We start from the raw sequence: 18316 nt of genomic DNA, 5'->3' as shown, positions 1-18316 counted from the left end.
CAGAGCTACCCGCCATAAAGCCTGGTTGCTGCCCCGCCCTTCATGAATGCTTAGTCATATCTGACTCTTTTCGACCCCATGGACTGTAGCCCACCAGGCTCCTGTGTCCATGGGATTCTCCAGGCAAGAATACCAGGGTGGGTTGCCATTTCCTCCTCCGAGGTATTTTCCCGACTCAGCAATTGAACCCAGGTTTGCTGCATTGCAACAAGATGCTTTACCACTGAGCCACCAGGGAAGCCCCTTGGTTGCTGAACTGGGCTTAAACATGGAATAGCTCTTTCTACGTGTAACCCTAGTGAAGCAACTTGCCTTTTCCTTCATCAGACAGTACTGAAAGTGTTATTCGCTCAGTCATGGCCGACTCTTTGCGACCCCATGGACTGTAGCTCGCCAGGCTCCTCTGTCCGTGGAACTCTCCAGGCAAGAATACTGGAGTAGGTTGCCATTCCCTTCTTGAGGGGATCTTCCTGACCCAAGGATCAAACCTGGGTCTCCAGCATTGCAGGCAGATTCGTTATCTTCTGATCAACTGGGAAGCCCCATTCATCAGATAAGGAGCAGAGTAATGGGCCAGCCTCAGTCTAGAGAGATGAGCCTGGATCTTACCCTCAACACACACAGCTTGGCAAACACAGGCCCAGGGGTGGCTTCAAGACTGTTGCTTCAGTCTCTGCCCTGCCTGAACCCCAAGGTCACTTGAAAAAGAAAGAACGAGTGTCTTCTATACATTTAGATAATGTTGCCCCTTCCACACCTTCTCATCAAGGTGAGGGTCAGCAGGAGGAGGGTTGGGATTTTTGGGGAGAGAACCCTCGACTCCAAGCGGCACTAGTGCTCACAGAGCAACAAGCTGAGGAAGGGTGTGGGGCAAAGAGCCATTACAACCTCCAACCTCTCCCTGGGACTCAGGCCTCCCTCCAGCATCTCCAGAAAGGAGGAAGGGATTAAGAGCTCCCATCTCCCCTCACCCATACCCAGAGCCTGTCCTGAGGTCTGTGCCCAGTGATTCCCTTCCCCTCCCAACGAAATCCCGGGGACTCAGCTGTTTGGGTTCCCAACAAGATGGGTCTTTGTAGAGACAAGAACAAGGAAAGAAGGGGGAGGGGAGCAAAAGGAGTTATTATTTACTGGGTACAGAGTTTCGGTTTTACAAGAAGAGTTCTGGAGCTGGATGGTTCCACAACACTGTGAAGTCTATTGTCACTAAACAGGACACTTAGACATGGTTAAGATGGGGGCTTCCCTGGTGGCCCAGTGGTTGAGTCTGCCTGCTAATACAGGGGACATGGGTTCAATCCCTACTCCAGGAAGATCCTACATGCTCTGGGGCAACTAAGCCCCTGCATGGAAACTATTGAAGCCCATACAAATAGAGCCCGAACTCTGAAACAAGAGAAGCCAGCACGATGAGAAGCCTGTGCATTGGAACCAAGGAGTAGATCCTGCTTGCTAGAACTAGAGAAAGCCTTGCATTATACTGAAGACTCAGTACGACCCAAAATAAATAAATAATAAATCTTAAAAAAAAAATGGTTAGGATGGGAGACTTCCATGGTGGTTCAATGGTTAAGACACGTTTGATCTCTGATCAGGGAACTAACGTTCTACAAGCTATGTGGTGAGGCGAAAAAAAAACATTTAAGATGGTAAATTTTGTTATGTGTATTTTATCACAATCAAACAAACAGGAAGGAAATACAGAAGTTCCTCTGCTAACCGTATCAAGCTCCAACTCCCCAGGAGGACATACAAGGCCTCTCCCTCCACGGCACAAGGAGCCTCCCCAGTCTGCCCTCATTCCATCTCAGCCTGCCCCCAGTTCAATCACATCACACACCCTTCCTTATATTCCGTACCCAGAAGGCTGAGACTTCTATTTCAAGAATTACACACAAGGCTAATGACATCAACAAAAGCAACATCTCTGGTACGTGGAGCACTTTCTATATGCCACACATCCAACCTATGCGATTCCATCAAACCCTCCCAGCAACCCTGCCCATTTTGCAGATGGGGAAACTGAAAAGTAAAGAGGACTAGTAATTTGTTCGAGTTCCTCGCACTTCCTAGGAGATCCCTATGAAAGCATTTTACATGTCTGTTTCTCTCCCCAGACCACTACTCTCTGGGCCAGGACCAAGTCTTATTTATTTTTGGAGTCCCTGTAGACTGCCTAACTCAGTATTTGGCATACTGTTGTGTGTGTGTGTTGGTGTGTAGTCACTAAGTCGTGTCCAACTCTCTTGTGACACCATGGACTGTAGCCTGTCAGGCTCCTCTGTCCATGGGATTTCCCAGGCAAGAATACTGGACTGGGTATTTCCTTCTCCAGGTAATCTTCCAAACCCAGGAATTGAACCCAAGTCTCTTGCATTGTAGGCAGATTCTTTACTGCTGAGCCACCAGGGAAGCCCCTTGGCATACTGTCAGGGGCCAATAAATGTTAGTTGAAAGAAAGAGAGAGAGAAGGAAAGAGAGAAGGGGAGAGAGAGGTAACACACATGGTGGCATGAGTGGATGGCATAGGTCTGGAGGCTACACCATATGCTGCCAAGCTCCAGAAAGGTTTTTAGGGGTATGAGAGAGGCAGGGACACTGGACTGGCACTGTAGGTGCACTTGGTGGGAGCCTGGCAGAGTCTGTGTCAAAGCAGAATCAGTCTTAATGAAAGAGTGTAGACAGCTCTGGATGGTAATCAGGAATCTTGGAATCTAGGGCAGGCTGAAGAAAGAGAGGTTGGGGGCACAGTGTCCTGGACAGGATGGGATGGAGGGAGGAGAGAAAAGCCAACCCTCAGGAGATTCCTCAGGGACCCGGGGCCAAGAAGTTGCCACTCAGAATAACCCCTTTGGTGGGGACCCAGGCGTGTTCAGGCCCTTTAGCCTCTCACTCCCACTGGCTTGCTCATACCTGAGGCACCCCACAGGACTGGTTTCATTATTCAGGTCTCTGCTGAAGTGACACTGCCTCAGAAAGACCTTCCCTGACCACTTGGCTAATGCTGCCTCTCCCCTACCACCTCTGATTGACTACAGGATTTTACTCTCTTTATTGAGATAATCACTACCTGAAATGACCTTGCTTATTTGTTTCGGTTTATGGGTTGTCTGACCATCCCCTCTCTCTCTCTTCTTTTTTTTGGGGTCTCATTTGCAGCATGCAGGATCTCCAGTCTTCATCAAGGCATGCAGGATCTTCCTCACAGTGCACAGGATCTCCAGCTGTGGTATGTGGGCTCTAGTTCTCTGACTAGGGATTGAACCCATGCCCTCTGCTTTGGGAGCACAGAGTTTTAACTGGACCATCAGGGAGGTCCCCATGTCTACCCTTTTCATCAAGGCATTCTGAGGGTCTAGAACAGTGCCTGGTATTCAACAGATGCTCTATAAATATCAGTTAGGGTGACCCTGAACATTGCCCAGGGACAGAGTTGAATCTGGACTCCCTGGCATGCTGAGTACATTCCTGTAAAACACTCTGACTGGACAGAGACAGTGTAGACCTTGCAAACTTGAGACTGTAAGGGTTCAAGGAGGGACCTAGGATGTGTCTTCCAACCCAGAGACTCTCTGGAAGCTTTCTTACACTGGGGTCACTCAGGTCCTGGCTAATCCTTGTAGAAGAGGAACAGCAGGTCCAATGAGTGACTCACCCTGTTGCCTGGGTTACTGGTAGGCAGATCCTCGTAACCTAGGAAGCTGGGACACTGGGATCCCCATGGGATCTGGAGATGGGGGATGGGAATGAAGTTTCCCAGGGAGCTGGGGACTGAGGCAGGAGAGTACCCCAAGGAGGAGACGGGGCACCAGGAATCTCCAGGGGTCTGGGGGCTGAGGGCTAGGTCTCCATATATTCTTTGAAGGCAGAGATACTCCTGAATCTGTCTGTTCTTTCCAGGTGGGACCAGCACAAGCCAGTTCTTGTTTAATGGAGTAAAGACAAATTCTTCTGGGAACGAAGCTAGTGGGCCAAGACGAGGAGAGATAGAGGCATCTTTCTCCCTCTGCTCGCCACCCCCCCAACCCCCGCTTTTTCTTTCTCCCTGCTGCCTCCACCCCTTGTCCCAGAAGGCCACCATCTCTCTGTGACCCACTCACACCCCCTGCTGCTCCTGTCTGGGACAGCAGTGGCCTGACTAAAGGACAAGAAAGATCCCATGTCTTCCCTTCTCTCCTGATTTCCGGGAATCAGCCTCAGAGCAACAAAGCTCAAGTTCCAAGGCAGCTGCTGCTGGAAAGGGAGGTGGGCTCCTGGCTCCCAGAAGGTGACTGGTATTTGGGTGTGTGTCTGTGATGCTGTTACTGAGGTCTCAGCCTAGGAAGTCATCATTTCCTCAGGAAGCCCTCCTTGATCCCCAGTGTAGGTCAAGGCCACTGGCCCTTGAGCTTTCTCAGTTCTCTGACTGCCCCTTTATGGTACTTATCAGAGTTTCCAATTATCTACTCACTTGTTAGTCTTTGATGGATGCCTGCCTCCCCCAGGGGACCACAGCACCGAAAGGACAGGAAGCAGGGTTAGTTTTGCTCCTCGGTATGACTCAGTGTTCAGCACAGTGCCTGGCACATTGCAGACACACCATAAACATTTGCTGAATAAATGAAGGAGTAACATTCAAAGGAGGTTCTTAGGTGGGGATTTAATGGGTGGTGTCACTGCCATTGCCTGGATTCTGGGGACAGCTGTGAGTCCAGATGTTCAGGCTTCTGCTCTGGGCCCGGTCCATGTCCAGACTCTGGCCTTGTGCCCAAAGGCCATCCAAGCAAAAGGAGGCAGAAGCAGCGTCTCCTAGAGGGAGGGAGCATGGAGGGGACATTGGGGATAGGGGGACCTGGATCCAGAAGCTCCTCCCCACTTTTTCAGTTCTCCAACTTAAATATTTGAAAGCACTTCCTCCCACCACCCCCTTATCCTCTCTCTTTTCCTCTTCCCTCCCAGAGGTTTCCTTCCCCTAAAAATGTGCCCCTTCCCGCTTCTTCCCCTGCCCTTAGCCGTTTCCCATGGTGTGCTGAGAATCTTCAACATCGCTCCGCTCGTTCTTACCTGGCAAAGCCCCTAGGAAGAGACGCCCCTGCGGCTGGACCCAGAGATCAAGGAGGGAGCCAGGGCCCGTGGGAGGCAGAGCAAGGATCTCCTTCTTTGCCCCCTGGCTCAAAACCACCCCGGACACAGTCAACTTCAGCTGAAGAGGGAGCCCCAAGATGAGGGGCAGATCCAGCCCTGGCCCCGACCCAGAAGACAACACCACTTTCTGCAGAGTGTGTGGGAAGGGACATAAGTGGGGGAGGGAAGAACGAACTGCACCCACTCCTTGTAGCCCCATCCCTGGCTGCCTGGATTCTTCCTCTCAGCCACACTATCTATGTCTATCCAGTCTATCTATCTCTGGCAATTCCCACCACCTCAGTCCTGCCTCAGCTCTCTTGTCTTGGCCTTCTATAAAACCATATCCACCCCCAAGAAAATATATAATCTAAGTAAAGGTCATTTGCTTGCTGTGGGCAGCTTTAATATGTGTCTGCAGTCTCTGCACTGCCCCCCACCTCCCAAAGCCTTCATACTGTTGACACGTTGGAATTCCCTTTCCTCTCATTGCTCCTAGGCTCCACTGAGTATAGGCAGCATGCCCCGCCTTACTTGATCTTGGAGGTGGATGCTGAGCCAAGAAGGGTTTTCTGGCGTCCCAAGAGCAAGGAGGCGGCCTGAACCTGCTGCCAGCTGGAGTGCCAGGTCCAAGGAGAAGGCCCAGGGCTCTGCATGAGGCTGGGGAATTTCTAGGGGGAGAAATGATCCTTCTGAGGTCTTAAGGCTAGGGATTCATGGAGAGAAGGGGCTAGTGGTGGAGGGAGATGGACACAGAGCTGGTCATGGAGGGAAAAATAGCCTTTACCTTGGAGACCAAATTCTGCACCAGTCCCTGGAGGGAAGAATATTCCAGGTTGAGACTCTAAAGCACAGCTTCTGACACTAGTGGGGACAGATGCCGAGGTCTGGGCCTGTTGGTCCAGCCAGTCATCCTGGCGCAGGCAGGCATCCAGGGCAGGGACTAGCTGGAGCCCATGGCGGGAGGGAAGATGCAGAGGATGTTGGAATCAGGATATCTGAGCCCCAGTCTCAGCCTCCCCACCCTGTTTATTCCCCTCTAAGACCCAAGCATTTGCCCTCCCCCATGCATCTCTCACCCCATCCCCTCTCCTTAAAAAATGTAGACGCAGATCCCTATGGCCACCCAGTCAGCAATGCTTTATCAGCTTTGGTCACGGTTCCTGACCCTGGGATGCAGTTACCGGCAACCGGAGGTCGGAGGCAGGGAACAGCAGTCCTCCCAGTGCAATCCTCATGACGAGCTGGGAATTGTTGGCCAGTTGTCCAAAGACCTGTCTCAGACGCAGCACCTCCACCCCATCCACCCTGAGTAGCAAGGAATCCCCATGGATCTTCACTTCCATCTGCGAGAAGAAAAAGAGAAGAGGAATCAGAGGTCCCTGGAGCCTGCCTCTACCGCTTTATTCAGAGGTGATCTAGACTATGCCACGCTGAAGATGGCAGAGTGGAAGGACTCGAGCTCGCCTATCACGATAATCCCAAATCACAACTAACTGCTGAACAACCATCAACCAAAACCAAACCAAACCAAACCTGGAACCTAAGAGAGGCAGTCTAGTCTGACAGAAAAAATATGTACTTGAAAGGTGAGCTGGTACCCCCAGCTCACTCTGGACCTGTCACTTACAAACTGACTAAGCCTCGGAACTCCCTTCTGAAAAAAATGCGGACAAGAATAGCAGCTTCATAGGGCCTCTGTGTGGTTTCAATGTGGTGATAACGGTAGAGGGATGCCTCATGACTTGGTTCCGTTCCCTTCCTCAGACCAGCTCAAGATACGCTTCCCTCAGGACCAAATCTGACTTACCTGGTGCCACCTCCCATCGTCCAGCCGGGGTCCAGCACTCACTGTAAGCTGAGCCCAGTGATTATGAAGCTGGATTTCAGGCCTGCCATCCCGAAGCCCCAGCATAAACCAGTCATTCTTTGGGTTGGTATCACCATAAAAAATGACTCCCTCTGGATCCCAAGTCCGAAACTCAAAAGAGGAGGAGATTCTGGAAGGACATGAAAGGAAGGACTGTGTAGGGGGCGTGCGCTTTGAGCATAGACTTGAGGTTGAGGGAGGAGTTCAGGTAGAGAGAAGGACAGAGAGACAGGGAAAAGAGAGGGACTGATGCACTGTTTACAATAGCCAGGACTTGGAAGCAACCTAAAGGTCCATCAACAGAGGAATGGATAAAGAAGACATGGTGTCTATATATATACATGCACACACATGCATATATATATGCATGGTATACACACACACACACACACACACACACACAATGGAATATTATTCAGCCATAAAAAGAATGAAACAATGCAACCTGGACAGACCTAGAGATTATCATACTAAATGAAGTAAATCAGACAGAGAAAGACAAACACCATATGGTATCACTTACATGTGGAATTTAAAAACTGATACAAATGAACTTATTTGCAAAACCAAGTCACAGTCATAGAAAACAAATTCACAGCTACCAAAGAGCAAAAGGTGGGGGGATAAATTGGAAGTGTGGGATTAACAGATACAAGCTATTATATATAAAATAGATAGTCGACATACTGTATAACACAGGAAACTATATTCAATATCTTGTAATAAGCCATAATACAAAAGAACCTGAAAAAGAATATATATATATATAACATGTTTTATAAATATATATAATTGAATCACTTTGCTGTACCCCAGAAATGCAACACTGTAAATCAACTATACTTCAATTAAATAAAGGAAAAAAAGAGGAGCTGATGGAGAGAGGGTGATGTCAGGAGACTAGGTCAAAGAATTGGGTCAATCTCATACTTTGTGATCTTGGTGAGGTTAAAAGTCATAATGGTAACGGGTTCTTGTCCAGGGCCATTGCTGAGGTGCAGAGCAGGAGAGTCTTCAGTTGTCTGTTGAAGAGAAAAGTAAGCCAAAATAAGGACATGCCAGAGACAGATGGAGGGGGAGGCATTGCTACCAGGCCAGAGGAGGAAAGCAAAGAAGAGGGCAAAGCCCCAGCGTAGCTCACTGAAACGCATGCAAGGCATAGCACCCTGTCCCACTCCTGCACCTGGCTGGGGAGAGGAGGTCTCAGGGCCGGTCCTCCGTGGCTGGGAAGTGGTAGCAACAGCAGCAGCAGCAGCCCGTGCCAAATGGCCAGTGGACCTCTGCTCACCATAATCAGCTGCGGTCCTCTTTTAGCCTCCAATGACTCTGGGGCAAATGCGTAGGGGAAGGCAGCCTTCCACATGGTTGTTGGAGGGTTAAAGGTTGCCCTGGGGGAAGAAGGGGGGCAGGAGACAGGGCCACTGACCCTCTGGCCCCTCTGAGGACAAATGGAGTGAGGGACAGAGTTTCTCCACTACCCTCCCCCACTGTTGGGCAAGTTTATGAGCTGAGAGAGGACAGCTCGCTTGCACTCTCCTTCCTGGGTCCTCCAAGCCTACCTGCAGAGGCTGCCTTGATGACAAACACGAGATCTAGAAACACTCCTGCCGGGCTACCCAAGTAGCATCTTCTATAAGGTCTAGAGCTGAGACATGGAATCCCAAACACCAGCTGGTTGGCTGTGGGTGAGTCACCCCACCAGTGTGCTTTAGTGTCCTGTCTGCAAAATGTGAAAAATAATACCTACTTTCTGGGGTCAATGTGAAGGAGGATGAATGGAGATAATGCAGATTCAAAGCCTGGTATCTGCTTTGAGCTCCTCCCTCGGTGTTTTCCCAGGCCTCTGAGGCTTGCCTCCTAAGGAGGGATTGTCTCTGAGTGTGATTCAGTGGATACTAGGAGTTCTGCCTCCCACCCCCAGTTAGCTTCTTATCCGTTTATCACAACGCCGAACCATTTACCAACAGAAATTCATCCCTCTCTCCCTCATCCATTTTAAAATATAAATGCCCCCAGAAGAAGTCACACTTTGAGCCAGTAGGAAAGAGCTGGAGGTCTTGGGGCTCACCCCGAGTCTGGAGTCTGGGTGGGCTGGAATGGGTGAATTTGAGCGAAGGGAAGAGCAGATAATCACTGCACTCTTCAGTTAAAGAAAGAGGTAATTTTGGAGCCGTGGGGTTTCTCCACTGGAGGCTGGAACACCCAGATAACTCGGACGAGAAAGCCTCTGCAGTACAGCCTTGACCCCTGCCCACGGGCGCGGTCACGGGACTCGGCCACTGTGGGGCAGAGTCGGGGTGGGGGCGGGGTGGGGACATATCCGTTCTGCAAGCTGATTGGCTGGCAGGTGCGCGCTGGCGGGGGCTGAAATTAGGGGCGCCCAGACAGTGAGGACCACTTAGTCCTACCTCTCTCTCCGCAGTAGCCAGAATCGAGCTTCAGCTTCCCAGCCCTCGGAGCCCCCACCGCCTCGCTCCCCGCCATTCCCGCGGCTTTCGGGAATCCGAATTTGTAGGCCCCTTAAAGGGTCCGAGTTGCTCGTCTCCCCTTCCTGCAGAACGGAAGACTTCGGTCCCTGACTTTGGGGAACAGGATGGCTTTCGTGATGATCCGAGAAGCCAAGGAGGGAGATTGTGGAAATATCCTAAGGCTGATTCGGGTGAGGGCTGCCGGCTCGAAACCAGGGTCCCAAGAGGGGGTCAGACTGGCTGGGGTGGGGGGCGTGGAGGAGAAGGAAGTGGGAGTAGAGGGAGGAGCGCGCCCTGAGGTCTTGCTGAGGGAGCAGCGAGGCCCTCCTGCCTTCATCTAGCCTCTGCCCCCGCGCTGTAGGAACTCGCTGAGTACGAGAAACTCTCAGACCAGGTGAAGATCAGTGAAGAAGGTAGGGACCCAAATCCTGAGTCCTGACGGAGGCTGGGACTCCCCAAGCAAAAACTGTAGGCTGGGCACACACCCAATCCTTCTTTCTCTTCTCTTTATCCCAAACCCGATCTCTGCAGCCCTAAGAGCAGATGGCTTTGGAGAGACTCCTTTCTATCACTGTTTGGTGGCAGAGATTCTTTCTGCACCGGGGGAGCCACAGGGTAAGAATACCCCAACTTTAGAGGTGCCCTCTCCAATCAGCCTCAAAGGTATTTCCCGCAGGTGCCCAGAGGCCTGATCCTTCTTTTTTTCTCTTGCAGGGCCCTGTGTGGTGGGCTATGGGCTATATTACTTCAGCTACAGCACATGGAACGGACGAAATATTTATCTAGAAGACATCTATGTGAAGCCAGAATATCGAGGTACTGGGAAGATGCCAGGATGGGAGAAAAGCAACCCATGAAGGGACCACCATCCCTTGTCTCTCAATCCTAGCTTATGACCTTTGCTGCTCCTCTTCAACTCAGACAATCCTTCTTTTTTCTCCCCACATCAGGTCAAGGGATTGGTTCCAAAATAATCAAAAAAGTGGCTGAGGTGAGGAGAGGGATGGCACTAGGAGTTGGGCCCTGGCAAAGCCGAGCTGTATGGGAGGCACCTGGGTTGAATAGAGGGTGAGAAAGTCTTTTCCTTTTTGACTCCAGAAAAGTGAGCAGTGTCTTCTCTCACAGGTGGCTTTGGATAAGGGCTGCTCCCAGTTACGCCTGGCAGTCCTGGACTGGAACAAGAGGGCTATGGACTTGTACAAGGCCCTCGGAGCCCAAGATCTGACAGAAGGTGAGGGCTGGCACTGCTTTCGCTTTGAAGGAGAGGCGATGAGGGAGTTGGCAGGAAAGTGATGCCACCCCTGGGGGATTGCTGTTTCAGCTTCTCCATCCCCACAAACTGAACACTCCTTAGAGACTGTCTCCACTGACCAAAGCCTCCCTGAAGGAAGGGAAGGAGGGTCGGAGGCGAATATTCCCAGATAGAAAGAGCAGAAGTGAGGAAGAGGCAGGCCTTCCCACCTCCTTGTTAAGCGTGAAAAATAAATGAGAATTCCTTCTGTATGTTGATGTGGTGTTGGGTAGAAGAACTGAGGATTCCATAAGCTTCAGCTCCCCTCCCTCAGCATTCTGATCAGTGGATGTTGCTCCTGGGGGTAAAACTGGGCCTAAGATGATTTCTGGTCTTCCCTGATGGCTCAGTGGTAAAGAACTTGCCTGCCAATGCAGGAGAGCATGTTCAATCCCTGGGTGGGGAAGATCCCCTGGAGGAGGAAGTGGCCACCCACTCCAGCATTCTTACCTGGGAAATCTCACGGACAGAGGAGCCTAGCTGTCTACAGTCCATGGGTTCACAAAAGAGTCGGATACAACTCAGTGACTAAACAACATGACTTTTACCCTCAATGGACTGAGTACTGACTCTGGCCTGTGGTATATAGAAAAAGAAGGGAAGGGATCAGCTTGCGCATCAAGCTTGTTGGTCAGGTTTGGGATCTGGACAAAGGCCTGCCACGTCTGGCCTGGGCATATGGAATTTAAGACTGAGCCAGGCCCACCAACTCAATAGATGGAGCAGGCTGCCACCTGGTGGCCGCATTTCAGGGACACTAGGAAGGATCACTCGCCCCAACTTTAAAAAAAATCCACGCAGCTAGGGAGTGCTTTTTCTTTTTCAAAAGTCACAAAGTCTTTTTTTTCAGTTTAGTAGAACTAAAATAAACCTTTAGGACCCATGGAGACAAGAAGGCAAACAGACTCATTTCCCACTTTCATACTATTTTATTACAAGTTATGCAGGTTTGTTGTAGAGAAGTTTGAAGGGACATATAAAAATAGAGAAGCAAAAGGCAAAGGAGAAAAGGAAAGATATACCCATTTGAATGCAGAGTTCCAAAGAATAGCAAGAAGAGATAAGAAAGCCTTCCTCAGTGATCAATGCAAAGCAATAGAGGAAAACAATAGAATGGGAAAGACTAGAGATCTCTTCAAGAAAATTAGAAATACCAAGGGAACTTTTCATGTAAAGATGGGCACAACAAAGGACAGAAATGGTATGGACTGAATACACAGAAGAACTGTACAAAAAAAAAAATAGTTTTGTATACTTACTTTTTTGTAAGTAAGTACGTATAATGATGGTGTGATCACTCATCTAGAGCTAGACATCCTGGAATGCAAAGTCAAGTGGGCCTTGGGAAGCATCACTACGAACAAAGCTAGTGGAGGTGATGGAATTCCAGTTGAGCTATTTCAAATCCTAAAAGATGATGCTGTGAAAGTGCTGCACTCAATATGCCAGAAAATTTGGAAAACTCAGCAGTGCTGAGAAAAGGTCAGGAATAGGGCTGGAAAAGGTCAGTTTTCATTCCAATCCCAAAGAAAGGCAATGCCAAAGAATGTTCAAACTACTGCACAATTGCACTCATCTCACATGCTAGCAAAGGAATGCTCAAAATTCTCCAAGCCACGCTTCAACAGTACATGAACCGTGAACTTCCAGATGTTCAAGCTGGTTTTAGAAAAGGCAGAGGAACCAGAGATCAAATTGCCAACATCCACTGGATCATCGAAAAAGGAAGACAATTCCAAGAAAACATCTATTTCTGCTTTATCGACTATGTCAAAGCCTTTGACTGTGTGGATCACAATAAACTGTGGAAAATTCTGAAAGAGATGGGAATACCAGACCACCTGACCTGCCTCTTGAGAAACCTATATGCAGGTCAAGAAGCAACAGTTAGAACTGGACGTGGAACAACAGCCTGGTTTCAAATCGGGAAAGGAGCATGTCAAGGCTGCATATTGTCACCCTGCTTATTCAACTTATATGCAGAATACATCATGAGAAATGCTGGGCTGGATGAAGCACAAGCTGGAATCAAGATTGCCAGGAGAAATATCAATATCAGATATGCAGATGACACCACCCTTATGGCAGAAAGTGAAGAACTAAAGAGCCTCTTGATGAAAGTGAAAGAGGAGACTGAAAAATTTGGCTTAAAACTCAACATTCAGGAAACTAAGGTCATGGCATCTGGTCCCATCACTTCATGGCAAATAGATGGGGAAACAGTGGAAACAGTGAGAGACTTTATTTTTTTGGGCTCCAAAATCACTGCAGATGGTGACTGCAGCCTTGAAATTAAAAGACGCTTGCCCCTTGGAAGAAAAGTTATGACCAACCTAGACAGCATATGAAAAAGCAGAAACATTACTTTGCCAACAAAGGTCCATCTTGTCAAAGCAATGGTTTTTCCAGTAATCATGTATGGATGTGAGAGTTGAACCATAAAGAATGCTGAGCACCTAAGAATTGATGCTTTTGAACTGTGGTGTTGGAGAAGACTCTTGAGAGTCCCTTGGACTGCAAGGGGATCCAACCAGTCCGTCCTGAAGGAAGTCAGTCCCGAATATTCATTGAAAGGACTGATGCTGAAGCTGAAACTCCAATATTTTGGCCACCTGATATGAAGAACTAACACATTTGAAAAGACCCTGATGCTGGGAAAGATTGAAGGCGGGAAGAGAGGGGATGACAGAAGATGAGATGGTTGGATGGCATCACTGACTTAATGGACATGAGTTTGAGTAAACTCTGGGAGTTAGTAATGGACAGAGAGGCCTGGCTTGCTGCAGTCCATGGGATCGCAAAGAGTTGAGCACGACTGAGTGACTGAACTGAACTGATAAAAATAGAATCCACAGCCTTACTTACATCACTACTCTTAACCCTTTGGTATCAATTCCCTAGACTTTTTTCAATGTATATGTATACATATAAACATACATATAATTAGTTAAGTGTGTGTGGTTTTACTGGATCATACTCTTTTGCAAACATTTTTCATTTAACAATAAACCAGAAACATCTTCCCATGCTATTAAACACACATCGTCATTTTCAATGGTGACTTATTATTCCTTTTGTGGAATAACCATTGGTTAAATGGTCATGATTTAGATACTGGACAAGGATGAGCAGGTGACATAAATGTGTAAATTGTAAGAAACATGATGTATGCCGCCTAGAGAGTTGAAGTGCTGTGCTGCGCTAAGTCACTTCAGTTGTGTCCGATTCTTTTTGACACTATGGACTGTAGCCCACCAGGCTCCTCTGTCCATGGCATTCTCCAAGCAAGAATACTGGAGTGGGTTGCCACTTCCTTCTCCAGGGAATCTTCCCAACCAAGGGATCAAACTCAAGTCTCCTGCATTAGCAGGTAGATTCTTTACCACTGAGCTACCAGGGAAGCTCCATATGTAACACACAGTAGTGTTAATTATATTTATCATGGCATATATTACATGCCTCCTATTGAGTTTTTATTTTTGCTTTTATGTTTTTAATTTCTAAGAGCTCTCTTTTGTTCTCTGCATTTTAAGAATGTTCTGTTTTTGTTTCATGGATAAATGTTCTTTTCTTGTCTGAGAATATTCATAGGTTTTTAAAATAGTGTTTTCTTTCTTGGATAGTCTTTATTTCCTCTATGCTTTTTTTTTCTTTCTCTATTTGTTTAGTCTTTGTCTTTTGTTTAAAGACTTTCCTCAAATGTCTGGTAATCCTCAGCTGTATGCTTATATTTAAGATCTGTACACTGAAGTACTGATTGGCAACTGTGATTGTGTCTGTATAGAAGGTAGAGAGGCATGCAGCAAACTTTTACTATAGGGTGATTCATGAGGCTGTTTCCTCGAGGAACCCCTAATGTCAGAACCCTTAGGTCTTTTTCCTTGTCTGATCAGATTTCCCGGAAGAGAAGCTTCCAAACTCCTGCCTGGAGGGTATAAATCTGGTTGTACACAGAGCTGGGTGAAGAGGGAGTCTGGGGCAAGTCTGAACATTCAGTCTGTAAACTTTCATTTAATCCCCATTTTTCGTATCTCTTTAGCTTTTAGCTATCTATCAATCTATCCATCTTTCTATCTTCCTCCCAAACTCTCTAAGTATTTAGAACTCCTAATGCAGGTCTTCCCTGACAGTCCAGTGGTTAAGACTCCATGCTTCCGCTGCAGGGGCAGTGGGTTCAATCCCTGGCTAGGAACTAAGATCCCATTTACTACATGGTGTAGCAAAAAAAAAAAAAAAAAAAATCCTAAGACAGGCTGTGGCATTCTGTTGACACGTTTTGCACATCTTGTATAGTCCAGCTAAAATAATATCACCTAAAGGCAAGTCTGCTGAAAATCCAGTTACAGTTCCCACTGCTCTCAGCACAAAGTCCAAACCCCTTGCCAGTCCCTCCAGGCTCTGGCCCAAACTTCCATCATCTGAAACATTATTCCAGCCTTGTGTCCTCTTTAAGTCAGTTCTGTCCATATTAGACTCCTTCCAGTCCCTCAGATGCACTGTACTCTCCCCTCTGGACCTTCTGCACATGCCATTCTCCCTTCTGAAATGCTGTCCCCTGTTTTTCCACTCTCATCCTTGGCCATTCTGGACAAAGACAGGAGCAGATGAAAAAGTACAAGTCAAATCTGAGAGGACTGATGCTGCCAGATGCTTGGAAGTTATGATGGTGCCATTTCCAAAACAAAATTCTGCCACTCCTGTGACTTCAGGATCCAAAACCAAACTTTTTGGTTTGACAGCCAGCCCTCCTGATAATCTGTCCCACTTAATTTCTCTCTCCCTCTCTATTCCTCTATAACTCAACCATGTCCGACTCTTTGCGACCTAGGAACCGTAGCCGACCAGGCTCTTCTGTCCATGGGGATTCTCCTGGCAAGAATACTGGAGTGGGTTGCCATTTCCTCCTCCAGGGGGTCTTCCCAACCCAGGGATCTAACCTGCGTCTCTAAAGTCTCCTGCATTGGCAGGCAGGCTCTTTACCACTAGTGCCACCTGGGAAGCCCCATCAGAATCACTGCTGATAGTCTAATCACTTTAGCATTTCTGCCACCTTAGTTACTGATGTTCTGTCTCAGGCACTCTTGAACGCACCTCTTCTTTTGCCAACCCTTCATTTACTTTTTTATTTTGTAATTTCTGGCTGCACTGCATGGCACATAGCATCTTAATTCCCGGACCAGGGATTTAACTGGTGCCCCCTTAGGACTTCCCTGGTCGTCCAGTGGTTAAGATGCCGCGCTTACAATGCAGAAAAGCAGGGGACACAAGTTTGATCCTTGGTCTGGAAACTAAGATCCCACATGCTGTGCGGTGCAGCCCAAAAAATAAATAAGTAACTGGTGACCCCTGCAGTGGAAGTGCAGAGTCCTAACCACTGGACCACCAGGGAATTCCCTGTCAGTCCTTTAAATACTGTTGTAGTTGAGAGTTCTATCATGGGATCCAATTCATTTCTAAGTCACTTTTCTCTAGACATCTAATTTTCTCTTATAGCTTTCACGATGTCTAATGTGCTGATGGAATTCCCTAGTAGCTCAGTTGATAAAGAATCTGCCTGCAGTGCAGGAGACCCAGGTTCAATTCCTGGGTGGGAAAGATCCCCTGAAGAAGGAAATGGCAACCCACTCCAGTATTCTTGCCTGGAGAATCCCATGGACAGAGGAGCCTGGTGGGCTACAGTCCATGGGATCGCAAGAGTCAGACACAACAACTAAACCAGCAATATGATGATAATTCTCACATTTACCTCTCTAGCCCAGACCTGTCTTGGGCTATGTCCATTGACCTACAGGACATTGGTTCCTTTGGTTATTACTTGCTATGCCAGGAACTGTGCTAAGTACTGGGTATACAATACTGGGGACAAACAGACACATGGAACCCAGTCTCTGATCTCACAGGGTTTACTTATAGTGTGACGGCAGAAGACAAACACTGGAGAAATAATGAAAATTATAACTATGATGAGTACCATAAAAGAGTATATGATGCTTTAGCAGCATGAGGTAGAAGACTTAACCTAGTGTGAGCATAATGGAAGGCTAAATAAATTATTTTTAATTGTCATACTGAGTGAAGTAAGTCAGACAGAGAAGGAGAAATATCGTATGACATCCCTTATATGTGGAATCTAAAAAGAAATGATACAAATGAAGTTACAAAAGAGAGACTCAGAGAATGAACTTATGGTTGCAGGGGGGGAAGGAAGTGGGGAAGGGATAGTTAGGGAGTTGGGGATGGACATGTATGACATGTACTTTATGCTCAGTTGTGTCTGACTCTCTGTGACTCCATGGGCTATAGCCCGCCAGGATCCTCTGTCCATGGGATTCTCCAGGCAAGAATATTGGAGTGGGCTGCCATTCCCATCTCCAGGAGATCTTCCTGATGCAGGGATTGAACCGGTGTCTTCTGCGGCTCCTGCATTGCAGGCAGACCCTTTACCGCTGAGCCACTGCACTTACACTACTGCTTAAAATCTTTCAGTGACTCTGTAGTATTGATAAAGTGAAGGCCATTCTCCTTAACCTGATTTATAAGTGCTTCACAGTTTAGCTTCCCTACTTCAAGCCAAATGCTATTTGAACTTGTTGTGGTTCCCCAAAGGACATGTTTTGTTTTTTCTGCTCCTCTGCACTGTTTATTCCTTGTTCTCTCAAAAATAGTTTCACTGCATTTTTCCTCTAGCAAACGCCTACTTATCCCTCAAATCTCAATTTGCATTACCTCCCCTGTAGTGGTCTTTCCCTATCATGCTGAAGGGCAACTGACCATTGTTTGTGTCTTTGGGATTCCCTCTATCCTAGTCCTCATCTTTAACACATCTTCAGATGAACTCTAATCACTTTATTTACTTAAATGTGATTGTCTGCACCATTTCCAATATATCATAAAATCCTTGTTTTGGATAATTGGAACACAGTGAGGGCTAAATAAATATTTGCTAAATGATTAGCTGCACACACATGATCCTAATTTCTTGGCTATTTTATTCACTTCTACTTAAATTTCTTAGTTTATGAATCCTAAGCTTCCCCTCAACTATCCTTTCTCTAACAATTTTTCCCATTTTGAAATCTCTCAGCATTTAGATAATAATCTTGTGCCAAATTGCATTTGCCTCTCGGTAGTGTCTTGAAATTTTTCTTTAACCTTTCATCATATGCAGGATCAGAATCTTCTCAAGGCAAGAAGGTGACTCAATTTAAATCTTAACGCGCAGAAACAGAAACACTCAAAAGAGTCCACACCGGCATGTGGACTGTAAGGCCCAGAGCACGCGCACTAGGCCCATTTTTGCTTTTCGACTCCTCCTTCCCGCCCCCCCCGGAGCGTGCGCACCAAAAAGACAAAGGTGGAGAAAGTGACCAAGCAATCATTCAGGCGCATGCCCGTCCCTAACTTCTCCAAGCCTGGTGGAGCGCACAGCGGTGAAGTGGGTGTGGTCTGACCAAGGAGCATCAGAAGCCCAATCCGATTGAGTGAGCTCGGCCCCTCCCTCCCCATGATTGGTTAGCTCTCTGTGTTGTGGGGCGGGGAAAGGAAGAGACTGGGCGGTGGAATGGTGGGGTGGCGAAGAAAGAG

At 47.7% G+C, this 18316-nt stretch overlaps 2 protein-coding genes across 7 annotated transcripts; one reads left to right on the top strand and one right to left on the bottom strand.

Moving 5' to 3' along the window:
* Positions 1 to 4639: 4639 nt before the first annotated feature.
* SHBG (sex hormone binding globulin) lies at positions 4640 to 9458 on the bottom strand. Of its 6 annotated transcripts, none has more exons than XM_052657850.1 (10): positions 9042 to 9207; positions 8533 to 8693; positions 8157 to 8361; positions 7904 to 7995; positions 6914 to 7103; positions 6288 to 6449; positions 5891 to 6050; positions 5638 to 5774; positions 5044 to 5251; positions 4640 to 4788 (listed from the first exon to the last, which is right to left on the bottom strand). In XM_052657850.1, exons 3-10 carry the CDS (start codon positions 8334 to 8336, stop codon positions 4640 to 4642), a joined length of 1278 nt encoding a protein of 425 aa, XP_052513810.1. In that variant the 5' UTR covers positions 8337 to 8361; positions 8533 to 8693; positions 9042 to 9207. The 6 variants fall into 6 exon arrangements, with proteins under 6 accessions (XP_052513810.1, XP_052513812.1, XP_052513813.1 ...); XM_052657852.1 differs by having other exon boundaries at positions 8533 to 8689; XM_052657853.1 differs by lacking the exons at positions 8533 to 8693; positions 9042 to 9207 and adding an exon at positions 9382 to 9444.
* SAT2 (spermidine/spermine N1-acetyltransferase family member 2) lies at positions 9374 to 10936 on the top strand. Its single transcript, XM_052657856.1, has 6 exons — positions 9374 to 9632; positions 9803 to 9854; positions 9973 to 10056; positions 10156 to 10257; positions 10392 to 10432; positions 10567 to 10936. Exons 1-6 carry the CDS (start codon positions 9567 to 9569, stop codon positions 10732 to 10734), a joined length of 513 nt encoding a protein of 170 aa, XP_052513816.1. The 5' UTR covers positions 9374 to 9566; the 3' UTR covers positions 10735 to 10936.
* The last annotated feature ends 7380 nt before the right edge of the window (positions 10937 to 18316 follow it).

The sequence above is a fragment of the Budorcas taxicolor genome, chromosome 19 (genome assembly GCF_023091745.1).
Source record: "Budorcas taxicolor isolate Tak-1 chromosome 19, Takin1.1, whole genome shotgun sequence".
Classification (NCBI taxonomy): Eukaryota; Metazoa; Chordata; class Mammalia; order Artiodactyla; family Bovidae; genus Budorcas; species Budorcas taxicolor.
Note: the sequence above shows the minus strand (reverse complement) of the source record. Positions and strands in the feature narration are given on the sequence as shown.

What these genes read in the sequence shown, in the direction of transcription:
- SAT2 (XM_052657856.1), top strand. Translation starts at nt 9,567, where the DNA reads ATGGCTTTCGTGATGATCCGAGAAGCCAAGGAGGGAGATTGTGGAAAT. An exon ending in TGCACCGGGGGAGCCACAGG is followed by an intron (nt 10,057 to 10,155) that starts GTAAGAATACCC and finishes TTTCTCTTGCAG; the next exon opens with GGCCCTGTGTGGTGGGCTAT. An exon ending in TAATCAAAAAAGTGGCTGAG is followed by an intron (nt 10,433 to 10,566) that starts GTGAGGAGAGGG and finishes CTTCTCTCACAG; the next exon opens with GTGGCTTTGGATAAGGGCTG.
- SHBG (XM_052657853.1), bottom strand. Translation starts at nt 8,336, where the DNA reads ATGTGGAAGGCTGCCTTCCCCTACGCATTTGCCCCAGAGTCATTGGAG. An exon ending in GACCTCCTCTCCCCAGCCAG is followed by an intron (nt 7,996 to 8,156) that starts GTGCAGGAGTGG and finishes TCTCTTCAACAG; the next exon opens with ACAACTGAAGACTCTCCTGC. An exon ending in GCATCCACCTCCAAGATCAA is followed by an intron (nt 5,252 to 5,637) that starts GTAAGGCGGGGC and finishes CACACTCTGCAG; the next exon opens with AAAGTGGTGTTGTCTTCTGG.